At 50.6% G+C, this 22,761-nt stretch overlaps 2 protein-coding genes across 2 annotated transcripts; both read right to left on the reverse strand.

The window, feature by feature from the left end:
* On the reverse strand, positions 1 to 9,770 carry LOC143152490 (facilitated trehalose transporter Tret1-2 homolog). The gene is made up of 6 exons (XM_076322717.1): positions 9,425 to 9,770; positions 3,249 to 3,438; positions 2,980 to 3,151; positions 2,622 to 2,894; positions 2,242 to 2,550; positions 1 to 1,190 (listed from the first exon to the last, which is right to left on the reverse strand). Exons 1-6 carry the CDS (start codon positions 9,636 to 9,638, stop codon positions 768 to 770), a joined length of 1,581 nt encoding a protein of 526 aa, XP_076178832.1. The 5' UTR covers positions 9,639 to 9,770; the 3' UTR covers positions 1 to 767.
* A 9,979-nt stretch (positions 9,771 to 19,749) lies between these two features.
* Positions 19,750 to 22,462, reverse strand: LOC143152493 (facilitated trehalose transporter Tret1). The gene is made up of 5 exons (XM_076322722.1): positions 21,829 to 22,462; positions 20,934 to 21,463; positions 20,542 to 20,847; positions 20,268 to 20,470; positions 19,750 to 20,182 (listed from the first exon to the last, which is right to left on the reverse strand). The coding sequence occupies exons 1-5, from the start codon at positions 21,908 to 21,910 to the stop codon at positions 19,888 to 19,890; spliced, it is 1,416 nt and encodes a 471-aa protein (XP_076178837.1). The 5' UTR covers positions 21,911 to 22,462; the 3' UTR covers positions 19,750 to 19,887.
* Positions 22,463 to 22,761: the final 299 nt, after the last annotated feature.

A 22,761-nucleotide genomic window follows, 5' to 3' on the forward strand; every position in this document is an offset into this window, starting at 1 on the left:
ACGCGTTCGGTTCGAATCGTGCGAAGAAAAGTCTCGAGAAAGTGTACAGAGTCGAAACGCTCCGAACCTTTGGAAAACGAGTCGGGCTCGAACCGAAGAGGACACTTTCTTCCGTTCGAGGATATCGCAGCGTTTTCGACGACCTCGTACGTTTCGATTCTCGCCGATTTCGGGGGAGGGGGAAGAAAACGATAAGAGGCTAAAATTTCGAGGAACAGCGATCTCGAACCGCGACGGAAGCGCGTCTCCGGCTGCGCGAGGAGGAAAATTGGGAAAAAGTAACCGTTGTTCCTAAAATCTTTCCGGATCGCAGCGATCGCAAGGTCCTCGGTCGCTACTTACCTCGTTCCGCGTCCGGATCGACCGTATCGCGGGATTCGCTCGTCCGTCGGTTTACGCAAACTAGTCGTCCGATTTCGTAACGTCGTCTCGATCGAACGATCGATTTTTTTCCCCCTTCGATCGTGGATCGTGGAAAAGACGGAGAAGCGATCGTAACCGGTGCGTCGCGGAGGAACTCGTTCTCGCGCGAAATCTCCTCCGTACGGAGTTGAACGTCGAACGGCCGAGACTCGTCGAAAAATAAATACGCGCGATTAGAAATATGTACGCTTAAAGGTAAAATCGTGAGCGTCGTCGAACTTTCGTTCGCCTCGAGTCCCGGAAACGGGAAACGGGGATCGAGAATCTCGATCACGATCTTTGGCAGTAACGAAGACACCGTTCGTTCAGAAATGGAACCAAAACGTCCCGTGGTAATACTGCTTTCACATTTTTCTCGAGCCGCTCATCGAGGACATCGAGGGCCTGACTCCGTTCAGCTCGTCCTGGATCTCTTGCAGACTCTTGCCCTTCGTCTCGGGTAGCACCAGAATGGTGAACATGACGCTGATCGCGCAGAACACCGCGAACACCCAATAGAGAGTGTAGTTACCGCACGCTTCGGAGAGATTGCTCGAGAACTTGGTGATGAAAAAGGCGAGCAGCCAGCACACGCACACGGTGATCCCCGAGGCCTTCGATTTCACGTTCGACGCGAACATCTCGCCCATCACCGACCACGGCAGAGGTCCCCAGCCCACGCTGTACGTCGAGATGTAGATCACCAGAGCGACGATCGGAAGGACCGAGATGCTGCTCACGTCCGACTTGAGAGCGTCGTGCAGATAGAAGTAGATACCGAGTGCACCCTGAAACGAATCGTTCACTTTTTCTCCTCGCTGTTCGTTTCAGCTGTCCGCTAAATCGCGGAGGATTCTTCGAGTCGCGCAACGAGACGTCGACATTGATCGCGGTCGCGGTCGCGGCCGCGCTCGCGGTCGCGGCCACCGCGGATCGGCGCAACAATCCGCGACGGACAATTACGCGCGACCTCACCGTTCCAGGTGCGCCGACTCGTTGTCGATTTCCGCGCGGCCGCGCGATCCAAATATCCGTGTTTACGGAAATTTTCATCGCGCAACCGTGCGCAAACGAAAACGAGAACGCGCCGAGTTACGCTTCGACGTCCGCGATGCCCGCGAAATCTTTCGACCGTTTCTACGTTCCACCGTCCGCTTCGTCCTCGAGGGCAAACTCCGGCAATTTCCCGTCGAAGAATCGACTTCCTCTCGTCGCCGAAACGAACAAAAATCGGCCAAGGTCGAAACACCGAAAGACCTCGGAACGCTCGCGAGCGTATTTGCCCCGATGGAATGCGCGGCTCGGTGCATCGGGAATACATCCGCGCGCGAACGCGAACGCGAACGCGAACGCGCGATTACATAAATCGATTTGAATAGGCGCTGCAAGGCCGCGATCGATTTGTTCCCGGTCGTTTCGCAATACCCGCGAAACTTGCGCATCGGACGGTGGATCGAGGCCGCGAGAACCGCGTTCTCAAAGTCGTGAAACTCTCCGCGCGCCGATCTCGATGCATCGTAACGAGTTTCGAACGACGGTGGCCGTCGTTTCCAGCCGCGTCGTTCGATCGCCGATCGACCGCGTTCCTCCGTGCTACGAGCGATACGTCCGTCTTCGTTTTCGTTACCGTGCTCTCGCCGCGCACGCGACAGAGACCACGACGACGACCATCGCGTCGTCGTCCGACGCGTTCCGGTTCGCGAATCGCCCGACAAACTTTCCAACGATATTTTTTTCTTCCGCGTGGAAAAACAACTCGCGGCTCGTCGCGGTAAACCCGACGAATAACGCTCTCGAGATCGATCGTGATTGAAAACCCGGTCGAGAGATCTTTCTTACCAGTGTCACGATTTCACCGATACCGGAGAAAATCAGCAGCATCCTCCTGCCGAGTCTGTCGACCACCACGGGCGTAACGCAAGAAGCCAACATCTGAACGATGCCGACGATGATGGTCGCGTTCGCGCTCGACAAACTCGTGCCCGCGCTGGTGAAGATCTTCTGCATGTAAAACAGGACGAAGTTTATGCCGCTGAACTGCTGGAACGCGGCGAGGAGACACGTGTAGATCAAAGCCTTGAAGTTCGCCTTCGTGTTGAACAGGTCGCTCAAGGTGGCCTCGGTCCTGAATGCCTCCTCGACGGCCGCCTAAACGAAACGGAATTCCAATTTCGAGCCTCGAATTCGCCGCGAATTCACCTCGAACGGCGACTAGTTACCTGCATCTCGTCCGTTTCCTTTTGCACGCTGGCCGCGGACTTGCCTCGCAGTCTGGCCAACGCGGCGACCGCTTCCTCTCTTTTGCCGATCTTCAGCAGAAAGTACGGGGACTCCGGCATCGTCACGAAGCAGCCGAAAAACAGCACCGGCAGAATCGCGCAGAGTATCCAGAACACCGTGTAGGAGACGTTCGGCCCGATCGCGTACGAGTACAGCAATCCGACGACGATGAACAGCTGCAGGAAGGATCCCAGGGCTCCCCTGACCGACGTCTGTACGATAGAGAAACGCGTACGCGTTAGTCGCGAATCGATAGTCGCCGCGGAATAACGAGGAAACGGCCGTTGCGATCTTTACCTCGGCGATCTCGCCGCAATACATGGGAACAACCGTGAACGCGAAAGCCATGGCGAACCCGAGGATCACTCGAGCCGCGTACAATTGCATCACGAACGTGGCCGAGGCGATCAAGGCCCAGCCGATCAGGAACGGCAACACGGATGCCAGTAACGTCCGTTTTCTTCCCCACCTGTCGCCGGTGAAATCCTCGTTAACCGACCATCGAAACATCCAAATATCCAAATATCCAAATACCGAAACATCGAACCGCGAAACAATCCCGATACCTTTCCGCCATCGATCCGGCAGCGAAGCTGCCGAACATCGCTCCCACCGCCACCAGGGAACCGATCCAAGAGTTTTCGTTCGACGTGATCAATTTACCCAGCGGGTTGTCCTCCAGAGTACTGCTCAGCTTCGATAGCACCGGACTCGTCCATCCTAGCATAGCGCCGGCCGCCAACGTGCACAGGTTCGCTGAAATAGCGCGACTTTGTCGTCATCGGATTTACTTTTCTCTCTCTTTCTCTCTCTTTGGAAAACTTCGCGCTTTAATAACTCGAACGCGAAATAAAGTTCCTCGCGTTGCGCAAGAGTTAATTGCGCGATGATCGCGCGGACGAAGAGGATCCGGATTGTCCGTGTAATTCGCAGTTCGGCTCCAACGTTTCGAAGAGACGCTGCCGACGTCGCGTCGTCCGGTTGCGAAAATTACGAAACGGAAACGACCACGGATAAAACGGATAAGACGAATTGTCCGAAAGGTCGGCTGGCGTAGAAACGCCGACCACTAAGACGCGCGTTGCGCGCGCGCGCGAAACATTAACGTTTAAAAGCATCGTCGCGATGAAGCGTTTTTAGTATTCTCGGACGAAACGCGATTCAAGGTACGAATCGAAAGCGTTTCCGCGCGCGAGACAGTTTTGCGCGATCGCCAATTTCGGAGACGAGACTCAAGGATCTCGCTACGTCCACGTGAAAAAAAGAGAGAGAGAGAGAGCCGTTCGTTAAAATCGTGCATCGCGTTTCGAATCGTGCTCGTACCGCCAAGAGGCTCGTCCCGAGGAAATTACGCGATCGACGCGTCACGTTCCATCTAACGAGTAATACCGGGTTTACGTAATCCCGGCGAGATTGCTCTCTTATATCGTTCTATCGCGTGCGGCACCGGAACGAAAATAAAAATAATCGCGTGCGCTCGTTCACGACGAAAGAATATACATGTGTACGTCGTCGCGTTCTACCGTCGCATCGTCGCGGTAAACACACCGCGAGCATCGACCAACTCTACCTACGAGATTCCGTTCGAAAGTTTTCGAATCCGAACGATCGATCCACCTTCCACCGATTACTTTTCTCCTCTGTCCCAGGAACCGAAGATGCGTACGGACGCGACCGAGCGAGACAAACGTCCGCCAGCTGTTCCTATAAATCTTTCGTCGCAACGCGATAAATCCAAGCGCGCGCGTATATCAACTCGGATATCGGTTTTTCTTACGTACGTACGACACCTCCGTAAACGTTCGGATTACGGTAAATAACCGTACGTCGCGAGCAATTGAAATCGTTATCTTTCTCGACGTTGATATTGCGACCCGATCCGCGCATCGGCCGTAAATCGATTTCCGGGCTCGCGACGCGAATCGTAAGATTTCGAGGAGACTTTTTCCCGATACCGGGGAACAGTTTTCACCGAACGATAGAGATCTCGCGACACGTGGTGGCAAGTTTACCGAACAACCGAAAGGAACGACGCGACGGGGGAAGGAACGGATCTATGGGAGGAGCCGCTATCGTCGATAGGAAATTTCCGCATAGAAATCGTTCACCGATTCCATTATCGTTTTAAGAATGCTCTTATCGATGAGTTCAGATTCGTCGATCGCTTCCATCTTCGTTCGAACAACGTACGTTCGACGCGCGGAGATAACGCCGAATCTCTGTTTACAAAATATTTTGTATTCCTCCGCGCTGCACGAGCAATTGGAAAATAAATCTTACGTTCGTCCGGACCGTTGGTCCGATAACGCGTCGCGTGAATCGTTTCCATTGCCCCCGGACAAATCATTTTGGAACCGGTGATGAACGATTGAGCCAATCGGACGAGCCAGTCGGGATCCATCGCACCCCCGTCGTTCTCGTTACGCGACAGGAAACAAAATATAACGCGAATCGATGCGGCTACGATTCTTATCGCAGCTGTACGCACGAAAAAGCGATTACGGCGGCGCGACGCGACGCGACGCGACGCGACGCGACGCGTCGCTTCGTAATTGCGCGATTACACGACCGGTGGGCGGCTAGCTTTATCGGAACCAGATTAAAACGTAAACACGAAATCATTGGATAGATTTATCGCGACCGATATCCGATTTCTTCCCGAGGATTTAAATACGCGACGATTCCCTTTCCTCTGTTGTCGGTGAACGTAAATATTTTTGTTTTCGTAGCCTTGTTTAAAGGAAAACGATCACGACAGCAGTCCGATCCAATATCGGACGAGATGTTACGACGATCCGGGTTCTCCTCGAGATAAGCGGCAACTTTTTCCGATTTATCGGTTCGCGCTACTTTTCTTTCCGGCGATCTTATTATCCTCGTTGAATTCGCAACTTTGCCAGTTACTCTAGCGCGGAGCGGCGATCGTAACACCGGAGATTCGAAACTGGTAAAATTCGCGGGAAAGGATAGACGTCCAGCGACGCGATCGCGAACAAAGGAGTAAGACCGGTGGCAATCGCAACCGTGACCGCAACCGCAATCACGATGTCGATTTCGATCTCGATCTCGATCTCGATCGAGCCACTCGATCGACGCGATAACAATTAGCTATCCAATCGATCGAATAGCTACGATTTATCTCGGAAAGAAACGTTTTCTCGAGAAAAAATCGTCCCGAGGAAGAATCGCGGCTAAAAATCGCCTCCCTCGATGCGACGCGACGCGACGCGACGCGACGGAGCGACGCGTTGTGGAATTGGATCGAAAACGATTACGCGAAGAAAAAACGATCGCACTATCGGTCTCGATAGAAACGAAAAGATTACGACGAAACGGTAGCACGATTTCTAAACGCGGCAAAGAAAAGCGTTGGTAACGAAATTTCGCGTTTACGAGCTCCGAGTTCAACCGGTTATCTTCCGATTTACGTTCGTTCGAAACGAGGGATTCTGGAATATTTTCGTCAAAATCGCACGAATTGTGCAAACAATGAACAAACGCGAATCGGAAACACCAGTGGCCCGATTGCGTTGCCCCGTTACGAAATATCTTTCGGTCGCGTTTTCGACCGCGAATTCCGAACGAAAAATATTTATCTTCGTACGCGTTGTCGCGTACGAAAACGATCGTCCCGCGACTTCTCGAGTCTCCTTGGAAAACTCCTTGATAAATAATTTCGATCGGACGCGCGAGAAAAGGTTGCGGCCGAAATACGAGTAGCTACCGGTTTACGTTTACCAACGCACCGTAACGATCCCATCGGTCGCGCAATAAGCTCGCGTTAGATGCTCCCCTCCTCCCACCTGCAACGCCTCCCGTCCCTCGATTTCGATCGAACGATATCCTGAAAATCGATCTATCGCCTCTTTTTATCGCTCGCCACTTCTTGGCGATTAATCCGCATTTATCGGTGCATTAGCGTCGAACGCGTTCGATTACAAAACCGATCGCGAAAATGCCCGGCACGCTGAAAAATTGTCCACCCGTATCGCGGATAAGATAAAACCGGTGACGAAACGACAATCGCAAACCTCGCTGCAACGCCATTCGCGTAATCCCACAATGTTTGTACAATAGTTGCGAGAATTTCGGAAAAGAATTCGTCGAAGCCGATCGACGTTCGAGGATCGAGGACGCGGTGCATCGTCGCCAACTCGATAACGTTGACAGTGTTTTTCGTCCAAGGACAATCTTCGGCACCGCGTACTCGATTCGTGGCGCGATTCGGTTTCGGACTCGTTTCGTTGCAAATGGAATCAACGATCGACCGGTCGCTCCAATTTGTACCGTTGCGTTGCCACTCTCGCGAACGTAAACAGTCGAAGCGAATCAACCGGAGCCGAGATTCGAGAAACATATAGTAGTCTTCGAGCGGCGGAAATGCAAATCGCGGCGAATCGCGGGACGACGCGTTGCCGTAAAGTCGCTTTAACGACCACTTCGTCTTCGTTTCAAAGACGAAATTTAACGACTTCGTCAAAACGAAGGACGCGCGTCTCGTTTTCGAGCTCCTAGGCGTCGATGGAGCGATAAGGACGCGGAACGATATCGTTTTCACGCTTTCGAGCAACCGTGCACCCGGGACCCGAATTTTTCGCCTACGAAACGATCGTTCGATCGTTCGATCGTTCAACGGAACCGGGAATCTGGTTCGAATATGGTTCGAATACACTCGTTCGCTCGAAAGGCGACCACGATCGTTCAATTTCGCCCTTATCGCTTTCGCTCGCCGAAACTCCGAGCTAACAACGTTCAACGATTCATCGCGCGTCCTTCGTCGCGGAGTGTGACCAAACTCGCGTCGAGGAGCGTGTGCGGATCGAGAACGTCAACGATCGACGAACGTGCGGAGGACGGAAGATTTACGCGCGAGCAATAATCGCAAAGAGAACGAGGCGACGCGTCCTCGAATGCGGTGAATATTAAACGATTCGTAACCGGCGCTCAACCGAATTGAATCTCAGCCGGCGAGCCGATCGCGATCGGCTCGCGATTCCTATTAGCCTCGTAACCGTGACAAAGAAACGAAGAATCGATCATTAGGATCGTTGTTCGCGAATTTAAACGCTCTTTATTTTCGCGAGGAAAATTCACCTCGAATCTTGTTACCCGTTTGCCTTCCGGCGCCGATTTTCCTCGATACGGATTTCGTTTATTTTCCTTTTCTTTCGTTCGCGGCCGTCGTATTGTCGCTAACATCACGAACAAAAGATAAACGCGTTATTTTCGGTGAACTTTTTCGCAATTTTTCTCCTCGTTGACCCGTCCGCGATCTCTTTTCGTCGAAAAATTCGAGCAGACGCGATCGTTGCCGTGACGCTCGAGCCAATGTCGAGTTCACCAAGTTCATTACACGCTCTCCGTTGCATTTATAGATCTCTCTATCTCTATATTTAAACGCAGCCACGGAATGCAACGACCGGGCGAAACGAGACCGACTTTTCGCGATCGTTTTCGCCGTCGCGTTCGAAATCCTGCGGGACGATCGACGCTGTTTCGAAAATTCAAGAACAATACAAGTCCGATAATTAGAATTTAACCGTCGAACCGAACTCGAACGATAAGAATTTCTTGCACGTACATCGTACGATATCGTCGACCTCTAATCGCGTCGCAGCAACGCCCGTCGTCGCCCACGAATTTCCGACTTTTTCGCGAACAATTTCCTTCGCCAATTCCAGCTGCGATGCGCGGTCAGCGACAACAACGAGGCGCGGGATACTCTTGAAAACGAATCGACCAACGAACGAGGCGATTCTTTTCGCGAAGACGAAAACGATCCCGCGGATTCCTTTCTAACGCGGATGCAGTCTCGTTCGCGAGCGCGATAAAGGACAAGAGTTTCGTCGATGCCTCGAAACGATTTACGTTTGCGTTAACGGTCGGGCAACCATTTTTGCGCGCCATACACGTACGTATGTATCTTTGGGTCAAAGTCTGTCTCGAGATTCGCGCATAACGATCGTACGGCGCATATCGGTACCAAGAATTGTTCGTAACCTGGCGAACGAGTTTCATCGTAACGCCGACTTTTGTACCGAATCGGTGCGCATTCGGCCGAACCGACGATAATGTTCGTATCGCAGCTTCGTCCCGTTAACGAACCAACTAATGCGCGTACTTGAAAGAGTAAGTCGAATCGAAGAAGCAAAGCTCGTTGTTAAATAGCGTATCGTTTAATTGTTGCCAATGTGACGCACGAGATTAATAGCACGAGTTTTGTCCACCGGCTTACGTCTTGGGAAAGACGAATCCGACGTTGCGCGCTAGAGATTCCTAATTCATCGCGGATCGTGTTTATCTAGACTACACTCGGCGTTACACGTGACTTCGATGAAGGAGAACGACGTCGTCGTTTAGTTTTTTTCCTTTTTTCTTTTTTTTTTTTTTTTTTTTAACCGACCGTGTTCGTCGCGAAGAGCGACCCTTACCTTTCCTTCGCGGCGAGGGAAGGAGGAAGAGCTACGTTATGGCTCTCTCGCTCTCTCTCTCTCTCTCTCTCGGCCGCTGTACCGAAAATATTCAAATTCCACGTGTACATCGACTCCGGTATCTAGCGGTGGTCGGGAGTTGGTCGTTATCCGCTCGAAAAGTTCCACGGAAGGATGAAAGTTGGCCCTCGGCGATCGAGGCCGCGAGGCGGTGATAGTCCCCGCCGCGGCGATGCGACGCGAGGGTTCGCGCAGCTCGGGGTAAACCGGCAACCCCCGAAACGGTGCGGGATCGCTTCGCGGGCACTTACCTGCGCTCGCCGCGATGTATTGAAGCAACGTCGAGCCCTTTTCCGTCATCTCGTAGGGATACTCGTCGTGGACACCGTTCAGTTCCTGATACTTGCTCGAAACGAGGGTGGGTGAATCGTACACAGCTGAAGAGGAACTCGCTGGTACAGGGCTGTAGGCATACTCTTTATACGAACGCCCCTCTATTTCCTTGCGACCGTGGGTGGGGGCCATTTCTCCCTCTCTTTCTCTGTTGCTCGCTCGATAAACGGCTGACCTCTCTTTCCTCCTTCCTCCTTCGACCGGCCGATTCGTAGCTCGTCTCGATCAGCGTGCGGGAACTGCCCGTGGAAAATGCAACGACCGTGTACTCGACCCTGCAACCAACCGGCGAACGATCGTGTCAAGGTCGCCCCGAGATCCTCGATACGACGACCACCGACGGGGTTGAACCCGTCGATCGCCGATCGCCCACCACCTCGATCCATCTAGGCCCGGGAAACGGGACGTCTTCTTTCGTTATTTCGTTATTTCGTTATTTCGTTATTTCGTTCGCAAGCGATCGTAGCAAACGGGTTCAACGTGCTCGCCGAAGAAACGAACCACACCGAAAACAATCGAGGAACAAGGTAGATCGATCGGTTCGCGCGCGATACGTACTTCGTTACATTTTCATCGTTAAATACTGCGCCGCGTTTCGATTCGTTCCTTTTCCTCTTGTAACCGCTAACTTGTCACCGTATCGGCACGTGAGATGATTTTTACCGAGAAACTCATTTTTCATCTCCGATTACGAATTACGTGCTTCGCGCGTACACGAAGAGCGCGCGAAACTCGAGAATTCCGATGCAACGAAGAAAAGTAATTCGAGCGGTTGTCGGGGATAGCCGCGAGTACAAGGGTCAAGGTCGATCAATCCGCAGTGCCCTAGCGGAAAGTTCTGCGTTCTAGGGTTGCCGACGGTAATAGGGTGCGAGATGTTCCTTCGTCGATGCGCGATCGATTTTATCGTTCGCGGAGATCGTTGCGCTTTTATCGCTTCTATCGCGTTTATCGCGTTTATCGCGTCTATCGCGTCCATCTCGAGTCGCTTCGCTCCGTTTAATCCCGATCTCTTTTTTATCCCTAAATTCGGCGCGTAGGACCCGATCGGGAACATTTTGTATTCCAGTGGGAGCGGAAGAATTTCCCCCGAATAGTTGTTCGCGCTTGAAACCCGAGGTCGTCGAGAAAGGAATTGATATCAGGGCCGTTCTCTATGAATCCATTTGCCGCGATGTGGAACGCCGATACGAATCGGAATAAATTTTCTTCCCGCTTGTTCTTATTGTAGCGCACCGAGAAGGAAAATCGATAACGCGCTCAACGTGGAAAATCGTAACGCGTATAATTGAAAAAAAGTACGAAGCGCGCTCGATGATTCGTCCCTTTTCCCAACGAGGCGCGATACATCGCGTAGCCAGCTACACACTTGAATTTTAGCGCGACGGGCTTCTTCGATCTCTCGGCGTTGATACGTTCGAGTGGTTAATTTATCGCGCGATCTTTCAAAATAATTTCAAGAACGTGCTCGACGAGTGACTCGGAACGGTGCTTCGTAAGGTGCTTCCATCTGCTTTCTTCTTTATCGCGATACGTCGATAACGAATATCGATGGAGCGAAACGCGTTCAAAGGCCGAAGGAAAGGAAAACTGAAAGAAAATACGAAACGACGAGGGTCGAAGAACCGAAAGACTCTCTTTTTTCCCTAACGAGTAACGCACTTTTGGAATTCACTGCCGAGACTTGTCGGTAGGGCGTACATAATACACGTATACGTATATATATATACGTATGTATCCATAAACTCGACGATGTTAATTCCTCGTTCGACCAGTCTCCAATTACCCGGTAATTTATCATCGGTATGTAACCTGTTTGAACGGATTATTCGAACGATCGATGATATCGTCGCGTCCGAGCCAGGATCTGCTAAACGAGCCTCGACGACGAGATCGACGAACAGATTCTGAAAGAATCGCGAGCCGATTACGAGAGCGGAAAAAGTTGGACTCCCTGCGACGGAAACGAACCACGCGTTACGATAAAACGGAAGTAACGAAAGTTTCTTCGTTTCTCGCGTCGTACGATAACGACGCCTGTCCAATATTTCCTTCGCGCGCAATCTATTTTATATCCGTAGGAACGGTATCTGGATCGAAGGTTAGGTTTTTCCCGGTATTCCAGGCCGTTATTGCGATCGATCTATCGCGTATGCCTCCCGAAGAGCCGTACGATGAAAGATTGTATCGATGTTGTCCGATCGTCACCGTACGAACATTCCCCTTTCTTGTTCTCGTGGTTGCACCTTCGTAAATTCGATGGTTCGAAGTCGACTCGCTTCGAATTCGTCGAAACGGTTTCGCTCGAGAAACTACGCAAACGTACACGTAATAGATAGACGGGGAATAAAAAGCCAGTCGTTACGTTATCGCGATCGGATCGGTCACCTAGATTCGAACGATCGAAACGGAAGGAGTTAATTGACTTTTCGAATCCGGGAATTACCGAAGGTTGCGTCGTTGAAAAGAGATACGCGACCGACCCACCAGAAGGAGGAATTTCAAGTCGAGAAGTTTTTTCCTTTTAGAAATCATCGCGCGTCGGGAGTTCCCCTTTCGGTTCGAGAGCGAAGAGCACCGGCCGATTGTAACGGGCCAATCGGAAGAATCGTTGCCGAAACGAAATCTTCTTCGGCTAGATCTCGTTTTCGATTCCACGAAAGCGGTTTGGGAAAGAACGTGACTCGAAAGAGATTTCCGAATCGCTGGCCGGTACTCGAGCAACGCGCTCTCGAACATTTATCGACGCGGTTCTTTCGGTTCGTTCGACGTCCGAACGCTCGGCCTTGCGTCGCGCTACTTATAGATAATACAACTTACAGTGGACTCGTATTTACCTCTCGTCGAAAGGATTATACATCGTGTATTTGGTTTTTTATTCTCTTTTTTCCCCCTAATCTTCCGTTCGAGTACTCGTACGTGTAAACAAACATTACGTTTCCACTGAACGGACTCGCAACGTCGTTGATTCGCATTCCCGTTTCTCGAAACGAACCGACCAACTAACGCAACGTCGATTTTCGTGTCCTCTTGTGAAATTTCTATTCGACGAGAGGCGATCGATCGGGAGGGAACTGTTCGGTCGGAAGGAAAAATCAGCGTTCACGTGTAACTACGGTTACGGAAACCGAGAATGGAAAAAGCTGCTTCCTGGTACCTAACGCGTACTCCAATTCCTATCGGACACCGAAGCTCGCATCGACGGAAATTTTTCAACGACCCGACCCGACCCGAGCTCCAATTCACCCGTCGAAGGTAGCCCGAGGGCAAAACATCGAAAAGGAATATTCGAAAAAAGGGTTTCGCTAATATCTCGATCGGTCGAACGGTCGATCGGCCTTCGAGATTACCTTATTCGTGGCGATCGCTATCGGACGCCGAAAGAATTTCGTCGGCCGATAAGACGAAAAGAGCAGCGTTCGAAAAGCATTCGGAAGTAAGATACCTACGTGGATGGAATATTTGGTCGCGAAATTTATCTCGGGTCCGCGATAAAGAGCTGCCGTACGAATCGTTTCGAACGAGTAGACGCGAACGGTAAAATTTCGACGCGGTTCGGGAAGATAACGCTAAATTCGCTCGCAGACGGGAATTCCTATAGATATTTTGAAAACGTAACGCTCGCGTTGACGTTCTTTCGGCCTTAGTCGACTTCCAATCGCGATCGCATCGCTTCTCGCACGGAAAATCCGCGAGACTGCGCACCATTCGGGAAACTACGAAAAAAGTAAACACGAATCGGAACAATGGAAACGAACGCGATAACGAGTCTGGTTGGGATCCGATGGTTCGTTCGTTAATCACCGTGCGCCGATTACCACGGGAAAATTCGTATTTCCTCGTTGTCTCGAGTAACGACGTCTACGGGACGATTCGCTCGAAGCGTACGCGCGTAATTACTCCGCAAAGCGGCGAACGGCGTTGTTCGCGTGAATCGTCGCTGTCCGATTCGGAGGAAAGTGTACGAATACCGGATACGAATTTTCAATAATTTGTTTTCGTTACGCTGCTCTTATCGCGCGTTCCGAGACGCATCCGACAACGAGACGCCCGAAGCGCGGCGAATTATCGAGCATACCGTTCGGCGAGTTTCTAGCGCGGGGTTAAGAGTAATCTCGAGACCAAGTGGGCAGGACCCGGAGTACATCGGTGGGAGGGAAATTTTCCACCTCGAAAATTTCCAGGGAACCGAGCTCAATGGACACGCGGGAGAACTGAAAAAGTGAACGGCACCGCGCCGTTCCTCGATGACCTTAATTAAGAAATAAGAGGCTACGAAAGTGATCGATCGCGTCAGGAGAATGGGAAATCGTCGCGCTGACGCGACGAACCAGGAACGTGGATCCTCGATCGTCTTCCTTCGGAAATTGTTACGTTATCGGGAACTACGCGACGAGATAACAACGAGATACCGTTACCTCAAACTAGCGACAAAAAATATTGCCTATTGAGAAATTTACGGACATTGTTTATTCTTCGCGTTTACCCTATGCGGGAACATCGATGATCTGTTTCGTCGTCGCGATCTCCCGTATCGTTCGAGATTCGCGCGACGAAACGAAACCGGGTTCCGAACGATATTCTCGCCCGATTCGAGTCTCGATTAGCGCCTGGGCCTGAAAAAATTCCGATGAAGTTGAATTTTCTGGCTCTTTTGTTCGTTTCGATTCGAGCGACGGCCACGTTTACGCGCGGACCGATTCGTTTTTCGATTCTTCCGTTCGGTCGAAGACGTCCGCCAGGAGAGTTATCGCGTCAACGACGGATACAAGATTCTGTTTCTACGTACGCGTTATTTGGAGAAATACTATCCGATATACATTTATTTTCAACGTTTACGATTCGATTCCCACTGTCCGTCCAAACTACCGCGTCGAGGTAAAAACGAAACCGAGATCTAAAAATATCGCGAACGGAAGATCTCCGCGTCGTCTCTTTTTCGTCCGAGGAGAAACGCGGAGAGTGCGAAAATTCCGAGCCACGAACGCTATCCTAAAATCGAAATCGTTATCGCGTCGGTGAGAAAACGAGCCGATTTTTCGTCAAATGCAAGGTACTCGACGAGCGAATTGTACAGGGATCGATAAACCTTAGCCGTTGGTCGTTCCTCCCCACCTCTCGCCGGTAGAAATAAAATGCTCCGCCGGTCGTCATAATCGTCGATAATCGTCGATAATCGTCGATAATGACACCGCGGTGATCTTCGATTCGCTCGGGTCGAGCGCGTTGCGAAAAACGGAGAAACGACGAAACGGACACCGGCGGATTTTCGAATCTCGCGAGCAGCGAGGAACAAGTAAGAGTAAGACCCACTTACCGGCAAGGAGCGCGCACTTTGTTAAAATGGTCTTTTCTCAAAGAAACACCTGTAATATAGGCCCTCGATAATTCGTTATATAACGGACACGAATTGTTCTTTGCTCGAATGTGTGCGTGACCGCGCCCCTCTCTCGGCACAATCATCCGCCGAGTATCTTCGTCTCGACTGTTGGCCCTCGATAACGCCGACGATCGATGCTCGCGATTCTAATAACGACAGATCGGTAATTAAATACCGATTACGGGACCCGGTTTCGAGCAAATCGTTTGATCTCCCGCACTCGAAACTAATGCCCCGCTTTTAAAAGGTAAGTGGTAAGTAAAATCGATGATAAATTATCGTTAATAGAGGATCACCGAAGACGGAAACGGACGCAGGCTGCTCCGTCTTCGCGATCGTTGTCCCCAAAGTCGCGTTACCGCGCTAACGAAACGTTCCTCCCAAATTTCCGTTACAGGTGGACGTAATGGACGTTCTTCTCGAAAAAAAAGAGAGTCACGGTCCGATTCTATCTCGAGAAAAATTCAATCCGCGCAACGTTAAACCGACCTCTCGTTCACCCATTGGAGATTAAGTTACAAACGTAATTTACGATTGCCCGATAACGATCCGGTTTCATCGCGATTAATTTGTCAATCGATTGGAAACGCAACGAAACGATGATCGCTCGATGAGCTAGTTAGTGCGAAATATATATATAATAATATTCTATATCGCGCGTTGATATAACGTCAAGGGCTAAAATAAGAAAAATGTTTGTTCGAACGCGCGTAAATATACTGACGGTAGCAAACAAAGAACGAAAAACAAACGAAATCTGCAAAACCTCGCGTTACGAGAGATATCTTTTCTACGATCGTTCCCGCGTTACGGTATTTGTTAACGATAAATGGATAATTTCGATTGGAATCGATAATGAATCGTATCGTATCGTTCTGCGTACAATTTGTAAATATACGCGCGTATTTGTTGCTTTTATCGTTTCGATACTTGGAACGTAAAATTGCTCGATCGTTGTTCCGAGTATGATTGGAATTTGTAACACAGCAACGCGTCGTGTCGTGTCGCGTCGCGTCGCGTCGCGTCGCGTCGTTTGTATACTTATAGACGGGTACTGTTGTATTTTATTTCTCGCTCCATTATCGAAAACACGCGTACGTATACTTATCGCGTCGACGTTTCGTTGCATCGGTGTTACGATTCGAAAAAATGTCGATTCAGGTATTTTCCTCGAGGTGGAGGATACGATTCGAAAACTCTTTGAATATCGATGCGTCTCGATGGTTCGCGCGTCGCTCCGAATCGTTCGATCGGCCGAATCTCCTTTCGGTGGACCCGATAACAAACACCGTTTTGCTTCCGTATTCGAGTATGCGACGCTAAATATAATATTTACACGTTCGTTCGGTGTAATCGCTTCGGCATTCGATGGATCAGGATGTTCACAGTTCCATTTTCCAGGAATCGCAGGCAAAGAAAATTACAAGTAAGCATAATTGCAAGAATTATGAAGCAATTTAATCGAGTTTCGTAACGTCGATCGCGTCTCGACTCCCGCGGCGATCGTCGCGTCGAATTTGCAAGACGTCGGGGTGGACCGAACTATATTTCGAATTGTAATTGGCAGAGCCGCGCGTGTCGACGCGTAATTAGCAAAACCGCGCGAGCGAAATAAACAGATATCGACATCGCGTGCCGACGAGAGGCGCGTCAATTATTGCACGGTCGACAGCTGCGCGACGAAATTCGTCGACCGATTTCGCGTAACTCGGTGTCGTTGCGGGGATCAAAACGGAATCCTTTTCGGCGGAGGTTTGCCCGATACAGCGCGCATCCAGACACGCGAGATAAAATCGTCCGACGATAACGGTACGAGGAATAAATTTCAAATTCGAACGTTAACGTACACCTGTTCAAACGACGATAACGTTCAGCTTCCAAAGGTAATCGGAAGATCGCGATTGCTACGATTTCGTTGGTCTCGGGAGACGAACGAAACAAGGAGATGGATTCGAGCTGGATTTTTCAATCTCCGTTCGACTTTTCGAAATCTTCCGCGCGACTTTTACGAATGATCGATTGCCAAAGTATCGCGAATTTCAACAACGACGCGAAGAGAGAAAAGCGAAAAGAGAAAAACGAGAAGCGACAATGTCGAGTCGATAACGGAGTGAAATATTGAAAAGTTGTCGATCGTAGGAAAGCTACGCGGACGATTACGGCGTCGTTTACGCGACTCGAACCACGCGAATCCACCTTTGTTCTTTCGCGTTTGGAACACGACACGGTAGATGGTTACTCACGGTTTTTCGGCTACGCGACAACCGGTGTTGCTGCTCAGAGTGTAACGAAGGAATGAGAAAAGACGATGCGTTGCTTCCTGCGGAAGAGCGATCGCGCAATAGAGAAGAAAAGGGAGCCTTGGGATTTTGCCAACGATTAAATGTTCTGCCATCTTCAGGTTCGTCGATCAATCGCTATCGTGAGCAGTACCGATCCGAAAACGATGCGACGCGATGACGTTTCTCAAGCGTCTAGAATAGACGCGATTCTATCGTTTTCGCTGATCGTACGTCTCGCTGGTTGAACGTCAAAATCTTCTATCCCCACGTGTCCGAATTTTTTGTTCAAGTACCTGTCGGGTTAACCGAACGCGAAGACTCGGAAAACGTAGAAATCGTTCGTTGGTATCAACGACAAAGAGATTCGTCGAAGCTCGGTATCACCTTACAGAGAAAGAACTTCGATCCGATACAAAGTTCTCGCGATACGTATTCAAATCGACGCGGTAACGTTTCCGCGATACGTACTATATTCGTTGTCGCGCTTCGTCGGGCATTTTCCAGAAAATGTCACGTCGGCTGGTCGATTCGACGTTAATCGTACGGGAGTGTTTACCGAGATAACGAGAGAAACGCCCGGTCCGGCGATTTCCGTTTGCTTTCGCATCGTAAATAATTTCTATCGTTACGAGACGCTCTCTTCGTCGAACACTCTGCATTCTGGATCTCGGGAAAACAAGCGCGACGAAATCTTACGAGAAGGTTGCTCGGTCCGAGCGGGTCCTCTCCGAGCGAATTTTTCGAGAGGAAAAATCGCATCGGGATACGCGTTTATCGTGCGCGAACGCGTCGCGCTGTTCGACGAGAGACATCGTTGCATCGGCAATTCAGCCGAACGATAACCCAGAATTAATTATCGCGCATTACGCATACAGCTAAGCGATACCTCGCAACGAGGACATTTTTCATTCGCAATTATCCTTCGACGGAGCAATTACTCTATTAAGCACCGTTTAATAGAACTCTGGGAGACGAGCGTTTAAATTTATTCCCTCTCCACGGACAAAAAAGGAATACGGGAGACAAATTGGCTCGGACGTGCCATTTTCTAACGATTCTCGATCGCGTTATCGGGCAAACGGTCCACCGAAAGAAAGCGAATCGAGGCGAAAGCGTGCGCGTTCGAGCGATCGCAATTGGATGGATCCGAACCGAACGCGAAACAAACTCGCTACCCGATCCCGAATCCCCGAACGAAAGATCGAACGTCGAGGAGACTTTACGACGTTGGATCGCATCGAGGACGAATATACCCCGACTTCTCGTCCCGCGAAACTTTCGAGACAGAATTTTACGAATTCGCGAGCCAACCGTTGAATCGTTCCGCGGTACAGTTCGCGGAACACTGAACCCTCGACGCCAAGCGACTCGAAGCGCGATATCGTACGTCCTACCGGATGTATACGTTCGAACGCGATTCGTTTACTCGGTCTCGTTGCGATCGTTGCGATCGTTGCGATCGTTGCGATCGTTGCGATCGTTGAGATGTCCGCCGTCGACGATCACTCGCGACCAATCGATCACTTTACGCGAGAACGATCTCGAGACGACTCGCCGAAAACGCAAACGACGAGAGGTATAAATAGCGACGATGCGAAACCGCCGTTTACGCGCAATTTATCGATTCACCGTTCCAATACGAATAGAAAAAAGAATTCCGTCACCGAACGTAAAACGCTTCTTCCGGACGTCGATCGTTTTTATTTCATACCCGATCGGTCCGGTGCTTTTTTTCGGGGAGTTTTTTCTTCGCTGCCCGTGAGATACCTGCTCGTAACGTTTGAAAACATTGTACTTTATAATCGAGAGTCGTGCAAAAACAACGGAATATCGTATTTTATCACGGAGTCCGCAATTGTGTATTTCGCGGTTAAAGTTCTCGCCAATAAAGCGTTTGCTCGGTGATAAAACCATCGTACTCGTTTTTTCGCGGTTTTATTTACGCGCGAACCAATCCACCTCGCGACATTGAGTTCACCGTGGTACGTTAAATCCGTACAGGGACGAAACGCGCAACGTGAGATCGTAAGGTTCGATGGAAGGTTTACGATATCGTTTTTCGTAATATTCGTAATATAGTATACGATGCGCGGGTTGGGTGCATCGAGGACCGTGTAGAACGGTGTAGAACGGTGTCGAAAATTGATCGCGCGACGATACGTCCATCGGCGATTGGTCGATAGCCTTGATCTTTATCGCGATTATCGACACGAGGCACTCGTCTCGCTGTCGCCGTTCTCGACCGAACGGAAAGAGGGAAATTAAAAAGACGATAGCGGCCGAGCACCGAGAAACGACACGGTGCGTCTACGCATCGGAAATCTTTCCATCGCGAAGCACGTTCGAGCACCGCGATATCGCTCCACTTACGATGCCCGATAACGCGAGAACGTAGCCGACCGAACGTAATCGGCATTACGAAATTACCATTCGGTATCGAAATCGATCTATCCCAAATCGATATCGGTGAATCGCGACAAACATTGGTTACGAGCTCGTTTAAGCGCAAGAGGCGTCTCCTACGGGACAAAGACGCCATGCCCGTATAGGCGAGCGCGTCCGCGATGCTGTCCGTCTCCTCGCCGGGACGGAGGTTCGTCGATGAAATTTTAACGCAAACGCTCTGGTCGGCCGACGTCGGATGGAAATTTCCTTGGATCGAAAAAAAAGCAAACAGTTCGAATGTCCTTGTAACTTTGGAGTTTCGATCGATTCGAGATTAAGGGTCGGGTTTTTTCTTTTCCACGACACCTTGCAGCAGGAGCTGGATCTCCGGGTAGGTCTTTCCCTTGGTCTCCGGAACCAAAAAGTACGTGAACGCCACCGCGCTGGCCATGATCGCGGCGAAGATCCAGAAGGTCGCGCTCGTCCCCAATTCGTCGTTCATCGTCGGGAAGGTTTTCGTCACCACGAACACCATGAACCAGTTCAACACCACCGCGATACTGGAAGCGATCGCCTTCGTCTCCGCGGAGAACAGCTCGCCCATCAGCATCCACGGTACCGGGCCCAGACTGTCGGATAGATTGCATTACGAGAGAGCGATTCGACGACGAGAGCCGATTATTTATCGCTTCCTTAACTTCGTTAAAGACTCACCCGATGGAAAAAGCGACCATAAAGACGATCAAGGAAGTTAGCGGCAGCCAACCGTACGAGCTGACGTCGGTTCCGTCGTCTTTCATGTTGAAGTAATAACCGAGCGCGATCAAACTGAATGACGCAACACCCGCGGACAACACCAGCAGCGGCTTCCTTCCTGCTCGATCCACAATCACTGCCGCGATACCTGACATTACCAACTGCGACGAACAACATTCAACGTAAACAACGTCCTCCCGAACGATCGGGATCGCAAAGTTTCTTTTCCTACCTGAACGAACGCGACGACGATGGACGCCAGTGTCGGCGGCATCGAGCTTCCGGACGCCTCGAAGATCATCACCGTGTAGAAGATTACCGCGTTCACGCCGGACGCCTGTTGGAAGAACATCATACCGAAGGAGGCGAGCATGGCTTTACGTTGGCTCGGAGACTTGAACATATCGAGAAGGGTAACGTTTCCGCCGGCGCACGCCTCGCTCGCCGCTTGCATTTCGTTCAGCTCTTCGCCGGGATCGTAATCGTTGCCTCGGAGCACCAACAACGCCAACGTGGCGTCTTGTTTCCTCCGTTGGCCCTGAGACAACATCGAGAACGTTTTTTAAACGATCGAGCCGTTTCCCGTCCGAACACGGAGAGTTGTTACTAGCTTCGATCACGCACCACCAACCAAACGGGGGACTCGGGCATCCAATAGAAGGTGAGTAGGAAGAGGACGATGACGAGCCCGCAGACCATCGCGAACATCGCGTACTCGAGAACGCTTCCCAGAACGAACGCGCCGAAGATACCGACGGTCAGGAAGAGCTGAAACAGAGCGCCCAGGGTTCCTCTGGTCGATACTTCGGAGATCTCGGAGATGTACGTCGGCGCGAGGACGCAGCCGGCTCCCACGCTGATACCGACCACGAATCTGGCCATGTACAGGAGCCGTACTTCCTTGGCGATAACGATGATACCCCACGAGACGAGAAACGGTCCCGACAACAACAGAAGCGATTTCTTTCTTCCTATTTTGTCGGCTATCTTTCCCGAGGGAAACGCGCCCGCGATGGCGCCCAACGCGCACAAAGAGCTCACCCAAGAACCCTCCTCCTTGGTTATCGGCATCCACGAATCCTCCGCGGACAACTTAGGGAGCACCGTCGAGGTCCATGCCATGGCTGTGCCGACTCCGACCACCAGTAAGCACCCTGCGGAAAAGCGGGAAAATTGAAAATGGAAAAATGGAGCACCTTCGCGATCCACAAGAATCCGATATCTTACGTAACCGCGATAGTAAAATTCTAATCGTTTCACGTCACTTATCGTCTTCAACGCGTTAATTCGATCGTTAAATTAAACGATAACGATCGATGCGATCTAAAATCTATAACGTTTCGCGAGAGGAAACAAAGAGAAAAGAAAAAAAAACAACTGTTTCGTCTCGACTGGCCCACTGGCTCGAATAACAAAGATTCTACGGTATCCTCGTTCTAGACACACACGCGCGTATTTCAGCCGGACGGATGACATCGGGACAGGGGCTCGCGAGTCTACGGAAGATGCGGTTAAATACCAGAAATACTAGCGAGATACTGCCACAGCTTTTTGCTCTCCTGTCGAACGGGGACGCCGTTGATCATCCCCGTGGCTTCCATTGCCTTGAAATTAGTGTTCCTCCGATGACCGGGTGAGTAGCTCGCGCGAAACGATGGTTTATCGCGACGATGCTCCGGACGATATTACGATCGATCGACACCTCTTCCCTCGATGCGACTCGAGAACGCGAATCAAACGAACGACATTTCGAATTAAGCGAAGCCGATCGAAGAAAACCGAATGGACGTGGTTACACCGAGGACCATCATATATCACGGTCGCCGCTATCTGGCCTTCATTATCGCTACCTGAGCCATTATCGCTCACGATCGAAGGAAAAAGTTCAGAAATCACGATTAACGGGTATCTAGTTCCCACCGACTCGAAAATCCGTCAACGGAACGCGCTGCCGCTTACATCGATCGTGAGAATAATGCCAACAGAGAAGACGCGTATTGTTTCCTCTCGAAAGCGTTTCTCCGTTCACCGTAGAAACGCACGTACCCTCGCGAGACGTTTGTTCGGACTTCGACCTTACGGTCGTTAATGGGAACGTATCGAAACTGTCCACGAACCCGAAACATTCTCCAGGGAACGAACAAAATGAGAAAATGTACCAGAATAAATATTTAATCGGACGTAATAAAAAATGAAACATCGCGTCGCATCGTTTTTTAGTAGCTAGCTCTACGAATGTACAACTTGGAATTAAAAAGAACGCACGATCGATTCGTCGCGATCGCGATACCCAATGCATCGGTTTTTTCATTTTTCCCGATATCGTTTGAGATTTGTCGATGATCGATCGCACTGTACACAACATGTTTACGATTCGTCGCTTCCGCGTGTCCTTCCTCGACGGGTAAAAATCGAAATTCTTACTTTCCCGTAATAGATCGAACCGTATACT

The sequence above is a fragment of the Ptiloglossa arizonensis genome, chromosome 10, assembly GCF_051014685.1.
Source record: "Ptiloglossa arizonensis isolate GNS036 chromosome 10, iyPtiAriz1_principal, whole genome shotgun sequence".
Taxonomy (NCBI): Eukaryota; Metazoa; Arthropoda; class Insecta; order Hymenoptera; family Colletidae; genus Ptiloglossa; species Ptiloglossa arizonensis.